Source organism: Macrobrachium rosenbergii, chromosome 41 (genome assembly GCF_040412425.1).
Source record: "Macrobrachium rosenbergii isolate ZJJX-2024 chromosome 41, ASM4041242v1, whole genome shotgun sequence".
In the NCBI taxonomy this organism is placed as follows: domain Eukaryota; kingdom Metazoa; phylum Arthropoda; class Malacostraca; order Decapoda; family Palaemonidae; genus Macrobrachium; species Macrobrachium rosenbergii.
In genome coordinates this window covers 2,846,348-2,870,689 of record NC_089781.1, presented here as the reverse complement: position 1 = coordinate 2,870,689, position 24,342 = coordinate 2,846,348, and the positions used below count along the sequence as shown (strand labels likewise).

Sequence of the window (24,342 nt, the reverse complement as noted above, 5' to 3'; positions counted from 1 at the left end):
GCAGATTGGCAGGCGACACCCCATTGTAGAAATTTAAGCAACTGGTTGTCCAGATTAGCAGCATCTAGTTAAGTGCTTTCAAAGCAATGATAGCTAGGCACTTGCGCTCCATCTCCTGGCTGGACAGGTGTCAGGGTGCTTTGATTAAGGAGTTAAACGCAGCCATCTCCCTGGAAAAGTGGTGTGGCATCATATACAGTCCGGCAGATGAGCCATCTGTCGGCCAACATCATCCTTAAACAGAGAGAGGCCTTCCATTTGCTGCTACAAAACATATATTCCTAGAAAGTTGGCTTACTTAATGTAACAGCCTGCATCTCAACTCCTTGTTCTACTTTCCCCTGGACTTGATACGTCAGGCCATCGACATTAAGAAGGAAGGCATGCAAGTTTACCTGTTCTTGCAGGCCCTGTCCTAGAAGCAAATGCCTCCCCATCGAGGGGGCATCAAGCAGGCTTCCGTTTCAGCACAGGTCCTCCAATTTTGCTCATCAGCCTCCCCTACAGAACTACAGAACAGAGGTACGGTTGGCAATCAGCCCTTTTCGAAGCTCCCAATCATCAGACTCCCACCTTAGGGATAAGGCTGGGAAGAGAAAAGGATCTAGGTGAGATATCAGCCCCCTCCCCCACAAGGGGGGAGGAGTTGCTTAGCAGTCAAGTAGACACCTGGCAGCAGTATGGGGTGGAGGAGTGGATGGTGCAGGTATTCAGGTGGGGATACCAACTGTCCTCCGGGACATTGTTGCCTCCGCTATCCAGGACCCTGACCCCCTTCCCGTTTTAGGAACAACTCACCCAAGAGAAGGACATTGTAGTTGAAGGTGGAGATGATGCCCAAGAAAAGGGCAGTGGAGATCTTGAATGACTACTCCCTGGGTTTCCATAGCCACTTTTTCCTGGTAGAGAAGGCATGGGGAGGGGTTGGTGTCTGGTAATAGACTTGTCCACCCTCAACCTCTACCTCCAGCAGATGCCTTTCTCCATGGAGACTCCAGAGTCTGTCCTGGCCTCCATCAGGGATGGAGACTACATGGTATCCATAGACCTGTAGGATGCCTATCTCCATATCCCCGTACATGAGACGTCCAGGAAGTTTCTCAGGATCTTCTGTCAAGGGGCAGGCAACCAGTTCAAGGCCCTTTGCTTCGGACTGGCAGCAGCTCTGCAAGTCTTCACCCCGGGTATTCCAACTGGTATCGGTCTGGGCATGCACCAAGTGTGTACAGCTGCAGAGATACCTGGACAATTTGCTGATCCTAGCTTCCTCAGCCATTGAGCCAGAACTCCACAGTGACCAGGACCTGTCTCTTTACAAGGACCTGTGAATAGCCAAGTCAGAACTCTCCCCAGAGTAGACCATCAGGTATCTTGGGATGAGAGTTGACACAACAGTGGGCAGAGCTTTCCCAGCAAACCAGAGCATCAAAACTTGATGAAAGTCTCTGAGCCATTCCTGTTGTCAGCCCACCAGATAGCAAAGCAGTGGCAGGTCATGATAGGGCACCTGGTCCCCATAGAGAAGTTTGTTCCCAGGGGAAGAGGCCGCAACATGTCCATCCAATGGCAGCTGAAAATGTCCTGGAGGAAAGAGCAACAGCATCCACCCTTCCCAGTATAGGCGATGGACAGACCTGTAGTGGAGAGACCCCAAGAACCAACTGCCTGAAGTGCGTCTTAGCTGCCCCCACCCCAAAAGTTGCTATTCTCAGACGTATCGCAAAGGGGTAGGGTGCACACCTGGAAGGAGAGTGTGTTTTGGGGACGTGGGGACCCTGTAGGAGGAGGACCACATCAACCTGCTAGAGATGACGGCCATCTGGATGGCGCTCCAACACTTCCAGCAGAATTTGGAGAAGTCAGTGGTCATCATGAGCGACAACACCATGGTGGTCACTTATTTAAACAAGCAAGGTGGGACCATCACCTTGGAGCTGAACTATCTGGCAGTACAGATGCATGAATGTGCAGAGACCTAGAGTCTGGACCTATCCACCCGGTACATCCTGGGAAAGAAGAGTGTCATTGCCAAACAACTGAGCAGGGCAAGTCAGGTAGCATGCACTGAGTGGTTCCTGTACCAAAGAGTGGTTGATTTCTTTCTGGAGTTGTGGCAAGGTCTGAAAATTGACATATTTATCACAGTAAGAAAATTCCAAACTTCCCCTGAACTGTTCCCCAGTCCCCAATCAGAGAGCAGTGTTACAGGATACCTTCCAACACCCTTGGGATGACATGGACATTTATGCCTTTTTCCGTTCAGCCAGTTGAGGAAGGTCATCAAAAAGTTCTTCATCTCTCAGGGGCACCCTTGTAGCTGCAGGTGGAGTGGTATGCTGATCTACTCCACCTCCTAATAGATGTCCCAAGGCAGATCCCCGATGTCTGTGGCCATATGGTTCAGGAACACAACAGGAGATACCATCAAGTGGTAGGCTCCCTCTGGTTCCACAGCTTGAGATCATCCAGCAACTTACATGGCAGAGAGGCTTTTCAGAAAGGTTAGCTAAAGCAATTGGCAACACATTACAACCCTCATCTGTGTGGGTCTACCAGGGAAAATGGATGTTTTTTTTTGCAGTTGGCGCCAAGAAGGGCTACTGTCCACTCAAGACCTTCGTCAGAGTCGGCGGTTTCTTACTGTACCTTCGGAGGAGAAGAGCCTTTTCGTCCCAGCAATAAAAGGGTATAGAGCAGCCCTTGCCCACATTTTCAGGCCCAGAGGGACAGACCTGTTAAATTTCTGGGAGTAGTCTGACATGGTCAAGCACTACGAGAAGAGATGCTCTCCGAAAGCCTTGAGGTCTCCCATGAAGTAATAGTCAGGGTATACTCAGAAGACAGGTGGGAATACTGCCCCCAGGCAGGCTCAAGGCACAAGACATCAGGGGTATAGGCCCATCAGTTGCATAGAAAAGGCAGGAACAAGGAAGAGACAGTCTATGTTCACATTGTTCTGCCTGCAAGACTTGTCCCACAAGTCCTTGAACACTTTCACCTTGGGGTCAATGGTAGCAGCCCAACAGGTGGTATGATGACAGCGAACCCCATAGGGGTGGTTCCGCCGACATTATCATCTATTGTTCTCCCCTCCCTCCCTCCTCAAGAAGGTGTGATGAGTACAGGATGACTCGTTTTGTCCTCCTTTGGTGTATCTTCATTGTTGACCTGAGATATGTAATTAGCTTCGAGAGTATGGGTACGGTGGTACTGGAAATCCAGGGCATGCCCACCTACCACTGGTGAGTTTCCATTTGTGAAAGCATAGGTTCGTATTATTGTCGGAACAAATACTAAGTGCAAAGTAATTTATATTTGCCCTAGAATATGAACCCTTCTCTACTGCCCTTCATGTTTCTGATCTTTCCTGATCATGGAGGTGGGCAGGACTGCTAATGGTCAGATTCACAAAATGGATGAGCAACCCAGATCTCAGGTCAAAGGTTAACATGCCCAGTGGACATTTGTTTTTTCAAGTCAGCAGACAGCCACAGTGTGTCATGGCGCTGAGTATTCCATCTGTGGAAGTGTATGGTTGTATCCTTGGTAAAATTTAAATGACTGTATTTTGAATTTGGCACTGTACATTGTAGAAAACAAAATTATTTTTTTTAAAGTAGAAGTCTTCCAATGTATGTGTGTGTGTGTGTGGTGTGGTCGAACAAATCTGTTCAGAGGAAAATATTTGTTTCTAAGCTTCATATGAAATGTGTCATTTAGTGATTTTGTATATTGCTAGCAAGAAGTGGAAATGATTCCTTGATGTCTGGAAAAGAGCATATGAGGTAATTGGACTCTGTTTTCACACTAGTGATTTAGTGGTTCAACTCTAAATGTAATTTTTTCAAGATTATAAAGTTAACATCCCCTTACACACTAGTGTACTTCTTTTAAAGCATTAACTTTTCTTGACAGAATCCATTTAAAATCAGAAGCTAATGTATTCAGCATCACAGAAGTGACGTGCTTTTTAATTGGACTGGCTACTTCAGTTATTTATTAATGTTAATATTTTGTTATTTGAATCAAAACATTCTCAAGCATTATAAATGAAATTTCATTTGGAATGCTGTATCAGATACCACAGTATGTGAACATGAGTTCTCAGGAATGTCAGCTTCTATACTGTACAAGGTTTATATATTTTTTTTGCTTATTTTGGTTTCTGGTAATGTAGTGGGAATTTTTGGGCTTTGCAGTTGTGTTCCAGTCATTCAAAACCTGTCAGTTTAGGCCTTTAAGGTACGTACAGAGATGACACTGGAATGTTGTAGTGTTACATTTTTTCTTTTGGCTGGAATTGCCTGTCAAGGGTCTCTTGTGTCGTTGAAGTCATAAGTATTTTCATTATTGTGCTTTTTTGGTTTATTTTTATTTTACTTACATTATATTATACATGGCTTTTAAGTCATCTGTGTAGTAATGAATCAGTAGTTTTATGTAAAAGTAACATGATTTAGATAACTGACATTGATTTTGTGAAAACTATTAATTTCAATTGTCTTTATGTGCTTATATGAACTATGAACCTGTTAAACCATTGTTAGTGGCATTTTACCTGGTAAAAGGTGCTAGTTCTAGAGTAAAATTTCCATTTTTAATGATAAATTTTTTGAGCAGTTTGTTGGCCGAGACATTTCCAGGTAGGGAGACTTTCTGGTCTCACTTGTTGAAAACACTTTTCTTCGTGTTGTATTGAGTGTTTTGTACATATTGAATCAATTTAGCATGTGTAATCAAATGTTTTAATTTTCATCTACTCGTAGGATATGGTAAATTATGCAAATGGGGTTTTTAATTTGCTTTTATATTTGAACATTTATGCAAATATGTTTTAGTTATTAGCATTCATTATTGTTATTTTCAGATAATCATGAATTACAAGTTTTTCACTGAGTGCTAGATAAATTTTTTAAGTGTACCACTGCATTGCTGCTTCCCTGTTTTTTCACTGAAGAATGCAAAGGATGCAGTTATGTAACTTCTGAATCAATATGTCCAAGCACACTTATGAAAATACTCTCTTACTTTATTATAAGAAAATGACTAAACCATTCATATTACACAGTTACATTAATAAAAAAAACAGGAAAAGCAGCAATGCATTGGTGTACTGTTTGAAAATGTATTAAATACCCAATACTTCCTTTTCAGCTTAGTTAATAATTACGGTCACTGTTTTTAATGAGCCTCCTCCACATATGAAAGGAGTATATTTTAATATTTATCTGTACTCAGTATCTTCTTTCTTGTCCAGTAAAGGCTTATTAAAAAGGTGATACTGAATAGGAATGATGCTAAGCAGAGGAAAAGGTGATGGTGATACTGAGTTTTAGTTAAATTTTCAAATACACCTATGCATTGGTGCTGTTTATGTTTTATTATGTAATGGTGTGTACTGTATAATATGGATGATATAGTCATTTTCTCATAGGAAAATAAGGAAGTATTTGCACAAGTGCACTTGGACATGTTGCTCTAGAGGTTACATTACTGCTTCCTTAGTATTCTTCAGTAAAAAAAAAAAAAGCAAATACTACCTGAAAAATAGCATGATCTGTAAATCAGGATAGACCAACTTACCAGTTACCCATTCAACAAGTCTGAGCACCCTAACATTTTGAAAGGGAGAAGTTAGCTTAGACACAGTAAGTACTATCCAAGGAGGAATGATGTCCACTCTGAGGTCTTTATGCCTTGTGTGGTAGATCCTATAACAGTTTACACCTATATTAGCCACAAAACTTCACTAAGGAAATCTTGGACCATGCCAAGGAGAGTTGAGTGAAGAGGGAGGAATACTTTTACTGACTGAAGCATAGTGGAACTAGTCAATATGAATAGCTGTGTGGTTACTGCTAGGAAGTTATCAGTTATTGAGGTGCTGGTCATGGTCATGAACAAGTACACAACATTAACAGGTCATGCAGAAAAGTGCCTTCAAAAACGTAGTCAGATCATTCTCACATGCAGTACTTTGGTCACAGTAGAAAATAGAAGCCTAAGGGGCATTCAATTAGCAGAGTATTTTCTCAAAATGATCACATGTGATACAAAAGAAAACAGAGTAAAGACAATAACCATTAAGCAATTTAAAAAATGATTTATTTTAGCCCAAACCTATCACCTCTTTATACAGTAGTCTGCTCTGTGGTCAGCACAATCCTCAGTCATATTTCAGAAATAGAGTTCTTTCACTTGGTTGGCTATCTATCAAGATTTCATAATGCTGCTGGTGACAGTGAGCTATACAGTATTCTCTCTGCTGCTTGCAATCACTGCAAGAGAAGTGGGATAGGGAGATGTTTATTTCTTGTAAAGTAATGTGTTTGTTTTAAGTAAAATTTTTTTCTAAGAAGTTGCAGTTATTTTATTACAAAACCCAGAGTAAGTAGAGTGTAACTTGACTAAATAGAAGATACCGGCAAGCCCCCTTGTGAAATGGATTTTGCAGTGTTTAGAAGAAAGGGACAAGCAAAAATGGCATTTACCAAAAAGTAGTTACGAATGTACTAAAATTATAATTTCATCCCCAAAACCTGTTCATTGTTACTCACTGTAACGATGAACAGATTTTCTGTGAAAAAAGAAAGAATATGTGCAACTTACAGAAGTCACTAACTGGAGCAGCATGACACACAGATCTTTCCAGCTGCCCACTCACTGAGGATAAATTATGTGAATTTGAATTGCAGTGCCAGTCAAGAAAATTAATATATATTTATGGGTGAGTAGTGACTATACAAAATTAATAAAATTAATGTAGAAATCACAGTTTCTGAGAGCAGGGTTTTTAAGGCTGTGTATAACAAGCCAGACACATGGGGGACAGCTGTAACTGGCACCTAGGATGTTATGGTGTCTGGATACACAGCCAGCCAGGTGGAAGAACTCATCTTTAGGAGCATGTCTGAAGGCTGCACTGGACATAAAACAGACTTGAGTGTATTAATGGGGTTATTATGCATCAAAGATAAATTAACACAAAATTGTATACATTCATAAACCTTAAAATATAAAATGATTATAGTACATAATAGTTCATGTTACTACAGTCTAAAGTACCAGTACATTATCCCTTACCTTTTAGTGTCAGCATTTAGCACCATTCCCGTTGGAGCCAGTGTAAATGTTGAAGCCATAAATCTAATTGAAACCATTCCTTCTAAAATGAAACACTCTCCTTGACTGGTGCATGAAATCCAAATAATTACCAGTGTATAACTTGGTGGAAATTACTTACACATTTGAGAATACAGTGGAACCTGTATGAATACAAAATAATGAAATAAAGTCCATTCTGTAGTAAACAGCACACTGATTGTTCAATATTTTCCACTGGTGCACAATTGGCTGTAATAATCATTAAATAAAAAATCCATTCTCACTTTCTGATAAGGCTTCTTCTTTTCACAGGATTATTGTTCACAGTCTTTCCTACTGTTAAGATTGTTAAATATATTCACACAGACATTTGTAATTTTTAGTGTTTACAAAAGTGCCCTGTCCAACTCATCATACAGTATATATCCATAAGTTAAATGAAACTGATAATATAGGAGCTATGTCTGTAAAAGTTGTGATATAATCAACTTTTTAAAATTCCAGCAAACAGAGTAGTACTGAATTGCTTAGTGTTTCCTTTGCCAGGTCACCAGATCAAACATTCATAAATCTTATTAATAGTTATATGTCATTGTTGAAATCTATAATAGTGAACAAATGGCAGGATTTGTTGGATGATGGAATGCCTAATGATAAATTTTAGCAGATTGCACTAATGGTAACATGGTAGCAGCTATCAGTACATAAAGGGAAATTAGAAATTAGAGGTGGCATTATCCTTAATGGGCATTGAGGCCTACCCTTTTAGTAATTGCTATTTAATTTCTAACCTTGGAGAATACAATATAACAAAAACAAACATCTTTTCTTGTAAAGTCCAGATTTTGTCAACAGCAAGTGACAAGTTTTGGAAATAAATCCATTCAACAAATTATGTCAGAAACTTAGGATATTATTAAAAGAAATAAAATTTTTGCACAGCTGTAATTTATGGGAGAAGATCTTAAGAGTTTTGTTTTTTGTTGTAAGAAGAAATCCCCACTTGGCTATCCATGTTAAATTGAAGATTTTTACCTTGGTGTGCTGGGTAAACTATTTTCTTATCACCAATTGCCAGGGAGGCAGTCCCACAGTTTGCGGTAAAAGACATGAAAGACATCTGGTACTAGACTTTGTGATGGCATGGCACCTCACCAGAATGCTGAAGTTCATGCTTTGCAGTATGAATAGCATACATTTTCTGTAGGTGCTAATACTGAAATCATAAATTCTGTGTTTAAATATAGCATTTTTAAGATGACTAAACATGTCATTTGGCCATGATTTGCCGTGATTTTAAATTGCCCCATTGTTGGGAAAGAGGAAACTAGTTTTTTAAGCCCCATCTAGGAGATAAAAGTCATAAACCAAGTCTTGTAAACCATAGTTGTGTTTTACTTAAGGAACAGTCTTATATTTATGTTAAGTATTTTCTGTAAGATAAATAGTAGTAGGTAGACAAGTTGTTTGCTAGCTGTCATTGCCATCTCATTTCATGTATCAACCACCTTGGTGCCAGCCATTCATAGCAGTGTCCAGGTTTTAAGTTCAGGCCGTAAGATAATTGGTGCCACCAAATTGACTAGATAAATTATACCTTTTATAGACACCTTCAAAGATAACGAGAGTAAATCTTAGTACAGTACTATAAACTGAAGAGCTTGAGCATTTTCCAAACTGCAAATGTTTAGTAATCAATTAGTAGATGGCTGGGACAAATAAAAATATCAGTTGACAGTTGCCTGATTCAGCACTAGTACTGTAAAAGCAATAGGATTTGCAATTTCTGTGAATGCATACAAAATATAGAGAAAGAATTTGGCCTTAATTGATCACCCCATCTATTTAGACCACCTACACAGGAGAAAAGTGTTCTTCATAGTTAGGGTGGGATTGTCCTTCTGGAAATGTCTCGCTTTCCTTCAAATGGATAACAATTTTCAACCTTTGATCTACCATTCCCCACCAGGCATTATGTGGCTAATAAAAGCAATAGGTTGTGTCTCCACAAAAGATTGTTTACATTTTTTTATTTTTATCTTTATCTTACTGTGAATGATATTGGGCTCTGTACTGGTCATGAAGCTCTAGATGACTTATAACTAATTCTGGAACTTCATCTTCCAGCATTCTAACTAACCTCTATAGCTTTCACAGAGTTCCTTCATATCTTTTCTCATATACAGTATGAGATGAATGCATTTATTATGATGGTTGGTGCTGTATTTGTTGTTGTGATGTGACACTGAAATTGAGACCTGCTTTTAGCAAACTGCATTTATGGTTCTTGTAAGGTGTCCATATTTCATCTGATAAATATGTACAGTATACTCTATTGCTCTGTTTCAGTATGTGTTAAGTAGTTATAGATACTTGATATCTGTCAAGTTTCAGCTGTTTTTGACAAAATAATTTAGTAAAGGTACATGATTGATAGTCATTGTGCATTTTTATGTTATTTTGCAGAATCAAAGGCTTGTGGACATGCTAATCGCTCTGTTAATGTTCATTTAGTGAAGAAGACTTTAAAACAGGGCCAAAGCATTGGAGAGTGTACACAGTGTCGGAAGGGTCATAAATCAGAACTCAATGATGAAGATTCCAACATTGTTTTTGTAAGTGTTATGTACATAGTTGCATTTTTATTAATGATTAAAGTGTAGGCACATTCACTAACCTTTCTCATCATATAACTTTTTCACATCTTTTGGGTATCACGTTGTCACATTTCCTGTGTAGTTTTGTATGGATTATTATGACTACCTTCAAGAGTATCCTCTTTCTTTGATAACCTGGATAGACCATTAACATGTGAACCATTGGGGACGCTCCACTTTCCTCACTCTTAGATTCAGTTATCTGTAGTATATGGCTGTGATTCCATGTTCGTACAGACTTAGTTTTTGGTGAAGTTTTTAATTTGAACTAATTTCTTACTCTTATACTAATTTCTTAATGGTAAACTGTGCTTTGAGTCTTATGTCTTTCTTTTATGTCATTTATCCTTGCTCATAAATTTCTGAAAATCTAGTCATTTATTTATTCAGGTAGGGGTAAAGATAGGATAGAGGAGGATGTAAGCTCTCGTCTACCTCTTAAGTTAGACAGAGCTTCCATGCCTCCCCCCTGGCTCTTTGGGTAATTCTTTTCTCACCTTCTGATACGTGATCTGGTTTTACTGTACTTAGCAGAACCAAATTTTGAGATTTTCAGGGGTTATTCTTTAATTGAGAAATCTTGACAATTTTCTTTCTACTTAACACTCTTCGTCTGATCTGATTTCTTTATGAAGAGCAAACCTTTCAGGCCAGCAGTACAAGGGTAAAGAATTTTAACTCAGTGGTCTAGTTAAACTGTAATAAATGCTGATGTTTCTTTCTACTTATATTTGTGACTTGGTCTTACACCATCCTCTTCTCTATTACAAAATTATTATTATTATTATTATTATTATTATTATTATTATTATTATTATTATTATCATTATTATTATTATTATTATTATTATTATTATTATTATTATTATTATTATTATTATTATTATAATTATTATTATTCATTATTATTATTTTGTGAAAAACAATCTTCATGTAAATAAAAATAAAAATCACAATTATATAGTAAATATATTACTATGTAAAATAAACCAAAGACTTTCAGAATACTTGAATGGTGTTCCTCATCAGTGCTAATGTTAGCACAGATGAGGAACACCATTCAGGTGGATTTTCATTACACTATTATTATTATTATTATTATTGTTATTATTATTATTATTATTATTATTATTATTATTATTATTATTATTATCATTACACTATTATTATTATTATTATTAGGATTAGGATTAGGGAGGAGACCTTCTCTAAGGACAGTAGCATTGAAAATAATGGCTGCTTCTATGGCATTTAGTTTACATAGTGTTCTCTATTCTTCTTAATATGTTCTTTTTATCAGTATGTATCAGATTTCCAAAGGACATGAAAAGTTTCCTTGTTATTTCAGTTTTATTACCTCTGATGTTTCAAATGCCCTCTGGTGATTATTTCCAGAGTGAATTAATTGACATGCAAGTTACTTGGTTATATATAGCAAGCGGGGATGGGAGGTGGGTTTACAGTTGACAGGTTGGTTATTCAGCTGCATTTTGGTTGGTCACTGATTGGTGACGAAATTAGTCTAGGAGGCATTGAGATCTTCTGGGCCTAATTGGTGTTGGTATTTTGGGGTGGCTGTTAGCCAGGATTATAGATTGTCATGGTAATATACCTCCTGTGTCCGGTGTGCTCTCTCTCTCTCTCTCTCTCTCTCTCTCTCTCTCTCTCTCTCTCTCTCTCTCTCTCTTTTGTTGGTGTCTGGCATAAGCTGGTTCCTTGAATTTCTCCTTATGATGGTAGGGAGATATTTGGTTTTTATCACTGTGTTGATGCTTGGCTTTTTTCCAAAATATGTAGTGCCTCAAGAAGCCGTAGGCATTGGCAGTATGTTGCCTGGTCTAGGATTTTGGTACTCTTTATAAGTTCTTCTCTTTCAGGCCACCTTTGATGTTTTTGTGCGTAATGATTAAAAGTAGCCTTTCTTGGAGGTGACAGGAGAGACGCTTGGAGAATTTGATTGTAGACATCTGTAAAGACATTTCTGGAGCCGTTGGACTGATTTTAAACAGTAACTGGCTTGTTTTCATATTTTTATATCAGATTAATCTTATTGCCTTTTGCAGTAGGGGTACATTTTCATTTATTGTTTTTCTAAGGGACTTCTCATCTACAAATTTTTGGTGCATGTAGTTCCTGTAAAATAGTTTTATGGACTACTATGGTTGTTATTGGTGTCTGTCATGCTTTCTCGGTGCCAGTTATTTGCACCAAAAAGAAGATGAGAAAGCCCTTAGAAAAATAATAAATGACGATGTAACCCCTGCTGGAGGAGGCAACAAGATTAATCTGATAACATACTATAAAAATATGAAAACAAGCCAGCTATTGCTTAAAAACAATTCAGCACCCCAGAAAAATCTTTAAAGAGAAGTACAGGCAGTTCCTGGTTGTAGGAGGACGCGGTTATCGGCAATCTGGTTTTATGGCGCTTGTCTGGCAACGAAGCTAACTGGATTTTTGGTGCTGATATGTGCTGATCTCCAGTTATCGGTGCCGATCCCTTGTTATCGGCACTGATAACTGGATATTGGTACCAGTAACTGGGGATCGGCGCTATTATCGCCGATTTTTGGTTATCAGCGATTTTCAGTTATCGTCATGCTGTCGGGAACAGAACCCCTGCCGATAACTAGGGACTGCCTGTAGTGTCATCTACGAATTTACATACCTGATGGAAAAGATGCCACCACTCATATATCGGGATAACCACAACCCAAACTCTCCAAGCACCTTTCCTGTCACCTCCAAGAAGAGGCTATTTGTTCATGAGACTTACCTGCCAGATATATATATAGCTGTATTCTCGAAGGTCCGACAGAATTTCAAATTTCGCGGCAAATCAGTGGCCGGTCAGGTGGTTAGTACCCATTCCCGTTTCTGGGAGCACTAAATATTTAGGATCAGAACCATTCCATTTTCTATTCAGATTTTCTCTGTCAAGAGGACTGTCAACACCTGTTGTCAGTTCCTCCGCCTTTGGATTTCCTGAAATTTGTTGTCACTTAAGTATTTTGGTTGTTTTTTGGTATTCAACTGGATCTGTGACTTGGCATACGCTCTTTGTGGACCGTTTTGATTTTGCTTTTGACTTTTCTTATAATTAAGATGTCTTACCTCTAGCTATCGAGTCTGTAGCTTGGGTGAATGTAAGGTGAGGCTATCGAAGACTTTGATAGTTCCTCACTCTTTATGTATGATATGTAAGGGTGTTCAATGCTCTATGATAATCGGTAATGAATGTGTGGGATTGTCTGAGGGTGAGTGGAAGAAATATGAAGCCTATATGCTTAAATTGGAGCGTGATAGGCTGAGGAAATCTTCCTCCTAGAGTGCATCCTTAGTTGGACAGTCAGGGTTTTCTCCTACTAGTAACCCTGTAGTAATTTATTACTAACCCTGTAGTTTGTTGCTGCAGAAGGTAATTCCCTGGCTCTCCACCCCTCAGTCAATCGTGCTCTTGAAACTAAAGTGAATGCAATTCAAACGCATAGTGTTAGTGCTAGTGCCCCTAGTGTTGTGGAGGGGGCGTCAGATCGGCCCTATAATGCCTCTAGGCCTGGACCTCTGTCGAACTCCCAGGACCAGGGAGGGGGCATGTCACTGAAAGCCGCATGAGGGTTAAAGACGGGTTTCCCACCGATCTGGCGTCCCTTTGTTCAGGTCCTGATGACGCTACCCAGGCTGCCAGGGGATCGTGCTCAGGCACGCATCCTGAAGGATTGCTTCGTCCTCCGACACGTCCTCCCGCCACGGGGTTGGAGCTCTCATTTGGACTCTCGCCCTCTTAAGAGAAGCTTAGAGGAGAGGACGCTTCACGTCCTCTTCCTCTGACGTTTGTACTCTTCCCCAAAGTTGCGTGGATATTCCTCTGCAGAAGAGAATAAAGTGTTTTTCGAATGATCACTCTACTCTGACCCCCTGTTTGGTTTAAGGCAAGGGCTAGAGCTTCTTCCCTGTGGAAGGAAGTATACGTCTCTTTGGACCCCTTTCCTTCTCTCAGGTTCAGCCCTTCTCCCGAGAGAGTGGCTTCTCCAACGCGTAAGATTTTGTTGGGTTTGCAACAACAGCTGGATGCTCTCATGAACCTTTCAAGATTCGAATCTGCCTGTTAAGAGGTACAGACTTTCACCTTCGTCTCCCGCTTCGGAACGATTTCAGAGCGTCTGTCTTCTAGAGAGAGTGTTTAGTGGCTTCCTATTCGTCTTCCCGAGTTGAGGTGTTGGCCTTTTCTCTTGTCTCGCGCCAGGAGCGCGTCTTGCTCTTCGTGCGCTTCTCACGCTTCACGCGCCTCTCACCTTGACAGCTCGGCGCTGCGCCTAGCCATGACGCCAGTGCGCCACGCTGTGACTCTCTTCTAGTTCTTGCCACGGAGCCTCTCGCGGCGTCACGCCATGACGCTCGGCGCTCGCTCGCCGTATAGCTTCAAGTCTTGTGTTGACACCGCTCCAGTTGTTCATCATGTCGCACAACTACCCACTTCAACATTTGATGTCCTTCTTAATTTAGCCAGTACTTGCTTCGGCAGTACATATACTAATTGGAACGATACAGAGAAGATTAGCATGGCTCTTCTCAAGGATGACACGCTAATCGTGAAGCGTTCCACATTTTTATGTTTACTATACGTGCTCTGGTTGACGACTTCTTCGTTCTGCGGAGTTCCCGCCACGTGTCGGCGAATCGGAACTACTTTCACCACTCACTCAAGACCCACCAGCTGCGGAAGAACATCCTCTTTCGTCACAGCCTTTGTATGAAGAGAAACTTCTTTCGTCTTCTTCTTCCTCTGATTATCAGACTCTGGCTTTTTTCTTAGGGATCTGTTTCCTGAGACTTTTCAACCGTCGGCTCCTCTCTCTCTCCACCCTCGCAGTTGTCTTTGTCTTAAGGGGAGCGTTTGACGAAAAAATCGGAAATAAAATTTTCTGGGATATTTTATATATGGCATCATACATATCCTGACTATCTTCTCAGAAAGTTTTATTTAAAAGTTCGCCACAGTTAGAAGTTATAAACAAAACAGTAACCTATCATAGTCAAATTACATTTTTCATATAATGTAATGATATTGTCAGTATATCGGTGGTAATTTCCTTTTAGCTATGAAATAATATCTAATGCGATCTATGGCAACCCTGTGGACATAGTACGCATCAGCTTAAAGACAGGAATGCCGCCCAGGGCAGTCAGTGGCAGTCAGTCAGTAGCAGCTCAGAGCTTGACTAAGTAAAACGTCGGCTGGCCAACCTCAGCCGTGTTTTGACACTCGCCATTTAGCTTCATTTAGCGAAGTTATATTACTTTGCAGGTCTATTTTTTGGCTTTTCATTATGTCATAAAAACATCAAACTGTGTAACGGCAAGCAAATAAATACACAGAGAAGCAAAAAATATCGTTTTTCTCAAAACTAAAGTTATCGACATTCAAACTGCATCTCCTTCATAACGCTTGCACCGATCTCAGATACAAAAAGTAAACGAAAGCTAAATGTTTGCATAACAAAGGGGCTTCCATGGGAAGCAACACGAGACCCGCACTCCACGAGAGAGAGTTTTTTTGTCTGAAGGAATGTCACTTCAAGAGAGAGGTAGCAAGTGACTCCTTCATCTCCAGACTCCTTTGCAACCAGGCTTCATTTTGCACAAGCCTGGAAAGAGTGAGGGGCAGACGTTTGGTCCCTCCTACTGTTAGAGAGAGAGGTTACTTGATTCCCTTCCTGTCTCCTCTTTTGTTTTTGTTTCCCAACTGCCTTCCTGTCAAACAGAAAATTGTTTGACCTGCTCGAACAGATGTTCAGAGCGGGAGAGCAGTGGAACAGATCTTGGACTCGGTGTTCCCGGGTTTTACTACAGATTGTTTCTAGTCCCAAAACTTTCATTAGGCTGGAGACCCGTCTTGGACGTCAACAGGTCGAACAACTTGGTCCGGAAGGAAAAGTTCAAGATGGAGACCTCGCAGTCAATACTAGGAGCCCTTCATCCCGGGGATTGGATGGTATCTTTGGATCTCCAAGATACTTATCTTCACGCCCCAATTCATCCACGTTCGGTGAAATATCTCAGGTTGTCTTGGGGACTAGGCGTACCAGTTCAGGGCTCTCTGCTTTGGACTCTGCACAACGGCCATACCACGTTGAAAACACCGCTTCTCGTCCGATCAGCGAAGTTAAGCAACGTTGGGTCTGGTCAGTACTTGGATGGTTGACCGCCTGGGAACACCAGATGCTGTTGGCGTCACATTTTGCTCCGAGGGTGTTTACCTGTCTCATGAAAAATGTTGCGATGCAGTTGCATCTGTCGCACGTCAGGATCTCACTCTACTTGGGCGACTGGTTGATTCGGCGTCGTCGGCGAAGGTATCTGGAGGACCTTCAGTTGACTCTGCAACTCGTGAAGTCCCTGGGACTTCTGGTCTGTGGAGAAGTCGCAGCTGATCCCCTCACTGTCCATTGTGTCTGGGAATTCAGATCTATTCAGCGGCTTTTATAGCGTCTCCGTCGCAAGAACGGCAACTTCTATGTCCTTTGAAAAGTTTCCTTGGCCTTCTTGGAAAAGGAAACATGCTAGGTGAAGGAAGGAATGAGTCTGCTGGGGACCATTTCCTCGCTGGAGAAGTTTGTTTTCTGGGGAGTCTGCATCTCAGGCCTCTTCAGTTCTTTTTGTTGGAGAACTGACAAAGCAAGGAAGACTTGAAAGAGGAATTGAGAATTCTTCCTTATATAAAGAGGATCTGTGGTGGTGGCTCGATCCAACGGAATTGCAGAAAGGGATCTCCCTCAAGCTTCTGAACCCCAACCTAGTGTTGTTTTTCCGACCAGTCGTCAACAGGTTGGGGGCAACACTAGAGGGAGAGAAAGTGTTAGGAACCTGGAGAGAGGAACAGGTGTCCTGGCACATCACTTCAAAGATTTGGCGGCTATCTTTTAGCTCTCCAATTCTTCGAGGTCCAAGTTTGCAATCGTGTAGTTCTAGCAAACTCGGACAATACTTGTTCCCTGTTCAGCCTTGCAAGAGAGATTATTCTTTGAGCCTATGCTCGCAACATTTCGATTCTCACAAGTTTTGTGGCAGAGGTCGAAAATGTTCGAGCAGACCTGCTCTGTTGGCGCCATCAACTCCTGCCGAAGGAATGGACCCTTCATCAGGAGGTTTGCCAAGATTTTTGGAAATTTTGGGGTCGCCATCTTGTGGATATTTTCACGACCTCAAGAACAGCGAGGCTCCTCTGTAAAGCTCATCTGTACTCGACCCTGGGGCAGTTATGCGATAGTTGCTCTTCCTGGGATTGACGGGAATAGATGTTTACGCCTTTTCCCGTTCTAAATTCTGGGAGAAGTCATACGCAAGTTCGCTATCACAAGGGACGAGGATGACTCTCATCCCCATGTTTTGGCCTTGAACCACTGGTTCTCGGAGTTTCTCTTCTGGTTGGTAGACGTTCCGAGGACCCTTCCTATGAGAGCAGACCTGCTCATACAAACCCACTTCACGAGATATCTTTGAATCTCCCCGCTCTGAACCTGACTGCTTTCAGACTATCGAAACTTGGTCAGAGCGAAGGGGTTTTTCTGGCCAGGTGGCACGGGCCATCGCTAGAGCCAGAAGTTCTTCATCTAAAGGATATATCTAGCTAAGTGAGCAACCTTCAAAGGTTGGTGTGAAAGAAGGGCTTTTCCTCTTCCTCTATCACTGTGAGCCAGGTTGCGGATTTTCTCCTTTACTTAAGAGAAAACTCGATATAGCAGTTCCGACTATCAAGTGTTATCGGAGCATGCTTTCGATTGTATTCAGACACAGAGGATTAGCTTTGTCTGACAATAAGGACCTCCACGATCTTACGAGCTCTTTCAAGACGTCCAAGGTTCCTCAGCTGATTTCCCCTGCTTGGAACTTGGGCGTAATGCTCAAGTTTTTGATGTTTAGTCCTTTTGAGCCTCTCCACTCTGCATCTCTTAAGGATGTTACTCAAAAACGGCATTCCTCGCGGGCGAAGAGAGTGAGAGAAGTTCGAGGCCGTCATGTGGGCTTCAAGGAACACAATGCTGTCTATTCTTTAAGCCCTAAGTTCTTGGCTAAGAATGATAGGTCTTCTAACCCTTGGCCTAGACACTTTGAAATTAAAGGTTTAGCAGACCTTATTGGACAGGAACCTGAGGGAGTTCTATGTCCAGTTAGAGCTCTCAAGTACTACCTTAAAAGAACACAGGACACTTTCGTGGTCCATTGGATGTTTTATGGTGTTCTGTGAGGCAACCAGTTAAACCTATGTCAAGAATGCACTGGCATTCTTCATTAGGGACGTCATTAAGGACTATGCACACTCTAGTTGTGACGACTCAACTTCAAGTTGTTGAGAGTTAACGCTCACGAGGTGAGGGCAGTTGCTACCTCCATGGCGTTCAAGAAAAATATGGTACTCAGTGACATTTTTAGTGCCACATTTTGGCGAAGTCAATTCGGTGTTTGCCTCACACTCTTGGCAAGATGTTTAGGTAGCATACTGAAAATTGCTTTTCGCTGGGACCATACATTGCTGCTTCAGCAACCTTGGGGACAAGGGGTAACTCTGATCCTATCCCCTTTTAATTGTGTTTTTTTTATGGTTGTTGGGTCGACTACTGGAGGCAGTCTTCCCAATCCTTTGCAAACTAACGCTTTAGGTGTTGGTTAGGTGGTTAGTAATGCTCTTTTTGTCCTCTTTGTATGGGCTATGATCTAGTCACATTGTGGTCACGCCCCGTTGACAGATCATCTAGAAGTCGCCAGCTATATAGGTCACTACCTTCAAAGCTGGGGTCTCTAGTAAAGCAGAAGCAGACTAGAGTGACAGTAACCACTCAGTCAGCTACGCTATCAGATAAGGAACCAAAATAATTTTACCAATAATTGGTTTTTTTCCCTAATTCTTGGCTGTCTCTACCCCCTCCAAAGGTGGTATTCAGCTATATATATATCTGGCAGGTAAGTCTCATGAACAAAATGATATTTTAATGATAAAATAAAGTTTGTTCATACTTACCTGGCAGATATATATTTATATTGCCCTCCCTCCTCCCCTCAGGAGACAGTGGCGTTAGAAAATCTGAATAGAAAATGGGAATGGTTCCTGATACCCGCCTCCCAGCGGCGGGAATGGGTACTAACCACCTGACCGGCCACTGCGTGTGCCGCGAAATTTGAAATTCTGTCGGACCTTCGGAGAATACAGCTATATATATATCTGCCAGGTAAGTATGAACAAACTTTATTTTATCATTAAAATATCATTTTTTAATCATTATGCACAAATCATCAAAGATGGCGCGAAAGAGAAGAACTTGTAAAGAGTACCAAAATCATAGACCAGACAATGGACCACTGATGCCTTCGGTTTCTCGAGGCACTAAATATTTAGGAAAAAAAGCCAAGCATCAACATGGTGAAAGAAACTCCCTACCATCAAGAGAGAGAGAGAGCTAGCTAGCTAGCTTTGGACACAGGAGGCATATTATTACCTGGATGATCTATAACTCCAAACTCCAGCTAACAACCACTCCCAAATACCAACACTGATTTGTCCTAGAAGATCTCAGTGGCTCCGGGACCGATTAAATTTGCAACACATCCCTCAAACCAAAATGCAGCTGAATAACCGACCGGTCAACTGTACAGTACACCCACCCCCAACCCCGCTTGCTCTATATAAACATGTAACTTGCATGTCAATTCATTCACTCTTTGAAAATAATTGCCAGAGCTCATTTAAAATGTCAGAATTAATAAAACTGAAATAACAAGAAAACTTTTTATGTTCTTTGGAAATCTGATACACCAGCTACAAGGCGTATGTAAAGACCGAGGGTTTGTATTCATGTAGGAACAAATGACAAATTTTTAAAGTAATTTGTGTTTTTACTAACATAAAAACCTGACGTCTTTACATAAAGGGCCCACTTCTTACCACCCCTCATTCTCTTACCTGGGCCAAAAGGTAAACTGACTGCGTAAAATTGAATGCATTCCGACTTGGTGGGCAGTGCTTCTACCCTTGTCATCAGTAACTGTTACCATAACCTCCTTGCAAAAGTTAACAGCTGGATTTCCAGCTCACTGAAAGTTAATCCCATATGTAAAGACCTCAGGTTTGTATGTTAGGAAAAATACAAATTAATTAAAAAATTTGTCATAGTAAGAAGAATAGAGAAGACTATATCAATTGAATGCCATTGAAACAGCCATTATTATTATTATTATTATTATTATTATTATTATTATTATTATTATTATTATTATTATTATTATTATTATTATTATTATTATTATTATTATTATTATTATTATTATTATTATTATAATGAGACATGAGTCACATTTTTCCTTTCATAGGATCATCCTGGACTTGCACAAGGCTAGGAAGCTAAGTAGCAAGTATTTCAGTATCCAATCCTCCATCTACACCTTAAGCAATTTGTGCATTTTCAAAGTGATACAATGCCTTTTTCATCACTATCATTGTCACATATCTGCTCCTTTATATATCTCAGAAATTTGATTCTTCTGTAGAAATGGAAATGTGTGAAGGTACAGTTATAGTTTTTGAGAGAATCTGTCCAGGATGGAGTAAATTTCGTGCAACAGTTACCTTTTATTTAGTACCTCATATAGTGGATACTGCATATGGGTAACATTATTGTACAGTACATAGATTTTTTTTTGAGAACTGAGCATATCAAAATTCTTTTGGGGTGACTGTATTTAATTTTTTAATCATTGCAGGACTCTTATGAACCCGTAATATGGTTGTGCTTGTATTGTGGACACCAAGGCTGTGATAGAAATACAAGAGAACGTCACGCTTTGCTTCATTATCGCACACCACGTTCAGATCCTCACTGTCTTATCCTCAATACTCAGGCTTGGAATGTCTGGTAAGCATGCAAGACAATGAATAGCCAAGTTTTTGTTTGAACAAATTTCTGTCAGATGAATATACTACAAGCAGACATTCACAAATCTGCTTACCTGTAATCTGGACTTTTGCAAATTTGACACCAATTTCAAATTTCCTGGGACACCAGAATTTAACATTTCCTGGATCACAGCACGTTGTTTTGGTTGAACTATACTCTGCTGTGTGTTCACTTATTAGCACACTTTCATACTTATTCTTGTAAACATGTAGTAGTAATTCACTGCTTGTTTTACAGCATTTATATATAGTTTTCTCTTAGTGAAGCCCATTTATGACTACAGTGAATAAGAGAAATGCACCTGATGTCAAAATTACAATTTATGCTTGTGTGTGGGGGGGAGGGGCATATCCAAATTGCAGCACAAAAGGCTATTTATATTACTACACTTAACAATACGTTAGGCTACAATTCTACATCAAGGTAAATATTAATACTCTATAGGCATTTAAAATACAGTATGCTGTACAATGGTAAGTTATAACAACATATATTTTTGTTTGAAAGTAAAGAGGAATTTAGAAAAAATAATGACGAAAATAACCTGAAGAAATACTCATTTTGTACATGCAACTTACCCGTCAGATATATATACTTAGCTATAGTCTCCGACGTTCCCGACAGAAATTCAAATTTCGCGGCACACGCGACAGGTAGGTCAGGTGATCTACCATTCCCGCCACTGGGTGGCGGGAATAGGAACCATTCCCGTTTTCTAATCAGATTTTCTCTGTCGCTGGTTCCGGCAACATCTGTTGTTGGTTCCTCCTGTTTGGATTTTCATTTTTCGCTTGCTAAGGATTTATTTTGGACTGACCTTTGGTGACGTATTGGATCTTTGGCTTGGCATATGCTTTTGTGGTTTGTTTTTGAATTTGGCTTAGGAATTTTCTTTAAGGATGTCTGATCAGAATGTTGCACCTGTTTTCCGTGTGTGTGTGTTAGACCAGATTGTAAGGTGAGGCTACCGAAAGTTTCGGTAGATCCTCACACTGTATGTATGAGGTGTCGGGGGAATGACTGCTGTATTGATAATACTTGTACTGAATGTGAGAATCTGACTGAACAAGAATGGAAGGCTTTGAGTGCTTATGTACGTAAGCTGGAGAAGGATAGAGCTAGGAAGGCTTCTTCTAGGAGCTCGAGTAGGTCTCTCTCTAAGGAGGTAGAAGTAGACCCTAACATTCTTCCAGATTCTCCTGTCACTCCTTTGGTTTCAGCTCCTTCACCCTTCATCGAACCTGCGGATTCGTTGTCGGAGATGGCTGCCATGAAAGCCACGATCCGTAGGATGCAATTGCAGATGCGTGCAATGGAGGAGAAAAAGGTAAAAAGTGACAGTGATTTGTGTAGTGTCCCCAGTGTAGTGGAGGGGGCGTCTGACCAGCTCCGCATCGCTCCTAGGCCTAGACCTCTTCCAAACTCCCAGGACCAGTGGAGGAGGAATGTCGACAGCCGCAAGGGGGATGAAGAGCATTCCCAACGGTCAGGCGTCCCTTCGGCAGCTCCTGTTGTCGCGTCCCAGGCTGCCTTGGATTGCCACAGAAAAAGGATCCTGAGGAAGTGTTTTTCTTCTGCTTCGTCTTCGCCCAAGCGCGGGTGGAGTTCGGCTGAGGAGTCGCGCCTTTCGAAGAGGACCTGGAAGGCGCCTAGAGGAGACGCTATGGATTCTAGCCCAGAACGCTTCCCAGGAGTCCACTAAGCAGATCCTGGTTGGCCTCCAGGCTCAGCTTTCTGCTCTTGCTGGCTCTTTGGCTAAGAGCTCTTCTCGTAGGAAGGATGTTTCTCTTCCCATCAAGTCCTCCAAGAAACATCCTTCTCCCAGCAAGCGCCCTTCAGTTTGTAGGCGCTCTTCTCCTGACCTCGCTTCTCCTGATAGGATTCCTTCTTCGTTGAGCGCTCTCTCTCCTGTTAAACGCCCCTCCAGTAGCAGGCGCTCTTCTCTTCGCAGGCGCTCCTCTCCTTGCAGGCGCTTCTCTTCTAGGCGCACTTCCTCGGATGATAGCGCCTCTCCTTCCAGGCGCTCACGTCCTCGTCGTCGGTCTTCTCCTGTTAGAGAACGCCTCTCCCGGACAAGCGCTCTTCTCACTTCAAGTCACGTGCTTCTGCTCATAGAGAAGCGCCTCCCCAGCCACCCTCCCTTCTGGTAGGCCTCTCTCCTAGTAGAGGCTCTTCTCTTGTCAGGCGCCAGACTTCTAGCAGGCGCTTCTCCCCTGATAGGCGCTCTTCAGTGGTCAGAGGCTCCTCTCCTTCTAGGCGCTCTTCTCCTGCCAAATGCCCTTCTTCGTCCAGGCGCTCTCCTCCTCCTGCGGGCCTGGAAGTTTTGTCGGAGGATGAATCCCCCAAGGATGTCAGTATTTCTGACTATAAGAGGTTGACAACTTTACTAGTTCAGGAGTTTGGAGATTCCCTTAAACCTGCTTCTCCTCCTCCTGGCTCTATGCTTTCGAGCACGAAGACCTCTAGATCCTCCTCTATGGTGAAGATGCGTCCGACGGTCTCAATGAAGAAAGCGCGTAAGGGCTTCGAGAGTGGCTTCAATCGAAGAAGGATGCTGGCAGGACAGTTTTCTCCTTGCCTCCTTCCAGACTCTCTGGCAGAGCTGGAATATGGTATGAGACCAAGGAACCGATGGGGTTGGCCCTCCTCATCGGCTGGATCGGACTTCTCTTCCTTGGTCGATTCTTCAAGAAGGCTCTCTCTCAATTCAGCCAAGGCTTCTTGGGGTATGTGTGAGCTGGATCATTTCCTCAAGGGCCTTTTCCGTATCCTAGAAGTCTTCAACTTCATGGACTGGTCTCTCAGGGCCTTAGCTAAGAGGACTTTAGACGAAGACTTCATCAGTATGGAAGACCTCAGCAGCGTTTTGTCTTGCCTGGACAAGGCGGTCATGGACGGCTCTTGGAGATCGCTTCCCTTTTGGGAACTGTGTTGCTGAAGAAGAGATCAGTCTTCAGCTCCTTTTATCAAAATCTGTTTCTCTCTCCAGAGGTCCTCCCTCTTGTTATGCGCTCCTCTTTCGAGCCATCTGTTCCCCCAAAGAGACAGTAAAAGAGATTTCTCGGTCCTTGTCAGAAAAGGCTTCCCAAGATCTTCTCGCACAATCCTCGAAAAGGATGAGGCCTGCAGCGCCGATTGTAAAGAAGGAGAGGGCTCCCTTTCAGGAGCCCTTTCGAGGTCCAGGTCTTTCAGAAGGCGTGGACCTGAAAGAAGAGGAAGACCTTCAGGACTCCCGGTCAGGAAGTCTAAGTGAGACTCAAGTCCTCCAGACGCCAGTGGGTGCCAGACTTCTGAACTTCGCCGAGGTCTGGGCACAGAGGGGGGCGGACGACTGGTCCCTCTCCATTCTGAGGAAAGGTTACCTCATCCCCTTCAGGGAAAGACCTCCTTTGACAACAACTCCAAGGGAGTTAACGGCAAGATACAAGGACTCTGTTCGAAGACAAGCCCTTCTGCTAGCTGTCGATCAAATGCTGGCAAAAGCAGCCATAGAACCGGTTCAAGATCTTCATTCCCGGGGTTTTACAATTGGCTTTTTCTGGTGCCAAAACTTCGGGGGTTGGAGACCGGTGCTGGACGTGAGCGCCTGAACGTTTTTTGTCATCAAGAAGAAGTTTTCGATGGAGACGACA

The 24,342-nt window shown here is 41.8% G+C and overlaps 1 protein-coding gene and 2 non-coding genes across 9 annotated transcripts in view; all 3 read left to right on the top strand.

The window, feature by feature from the left end:
• The window catches only part of Usp16-45 (ubiquitin specific protease 16/45), a 363,690-nt gene that overhangs the window by 102,661 nt on the left and 236,687 nt on the right, over nt 1-24,342 (top strand). For all 7 annotated transcript variants that reach the window (XM_067083793.1, XM_067083791.1, XM_067083792.1 and 4 more), the window contains 2 exons: nt 9,571-9,719; nt 20,517-20,668. In XM_067083793.1, coding sequence (XP_066939894.1) covers nt 9,571-9,719; nt 20,517-20,668 — 301 coding nt within the window. The remainder of the gene's footprint in view (nt 1-9,570; nt 9,720-20,516; nt 20,669-24,342) is intronic.
• Nucleotides 14,271-14,373, top strand: LOC136827275 (U6 spliceosomal RNA). The gene has a single exon (XR_010849800.1). It is a non-coding gene; the product is annotated as a U6 spliceosomal RNA (small nuclear RNA).
• Nucleotides 15,877-15,995, top strand: LOC136827260 (5S ribosomal RNA). The gene has a single exon (XR_010849790.1). It is a non-coding gene; the product is annotated as a 5S ribosomal RNA (ribosomal RNA).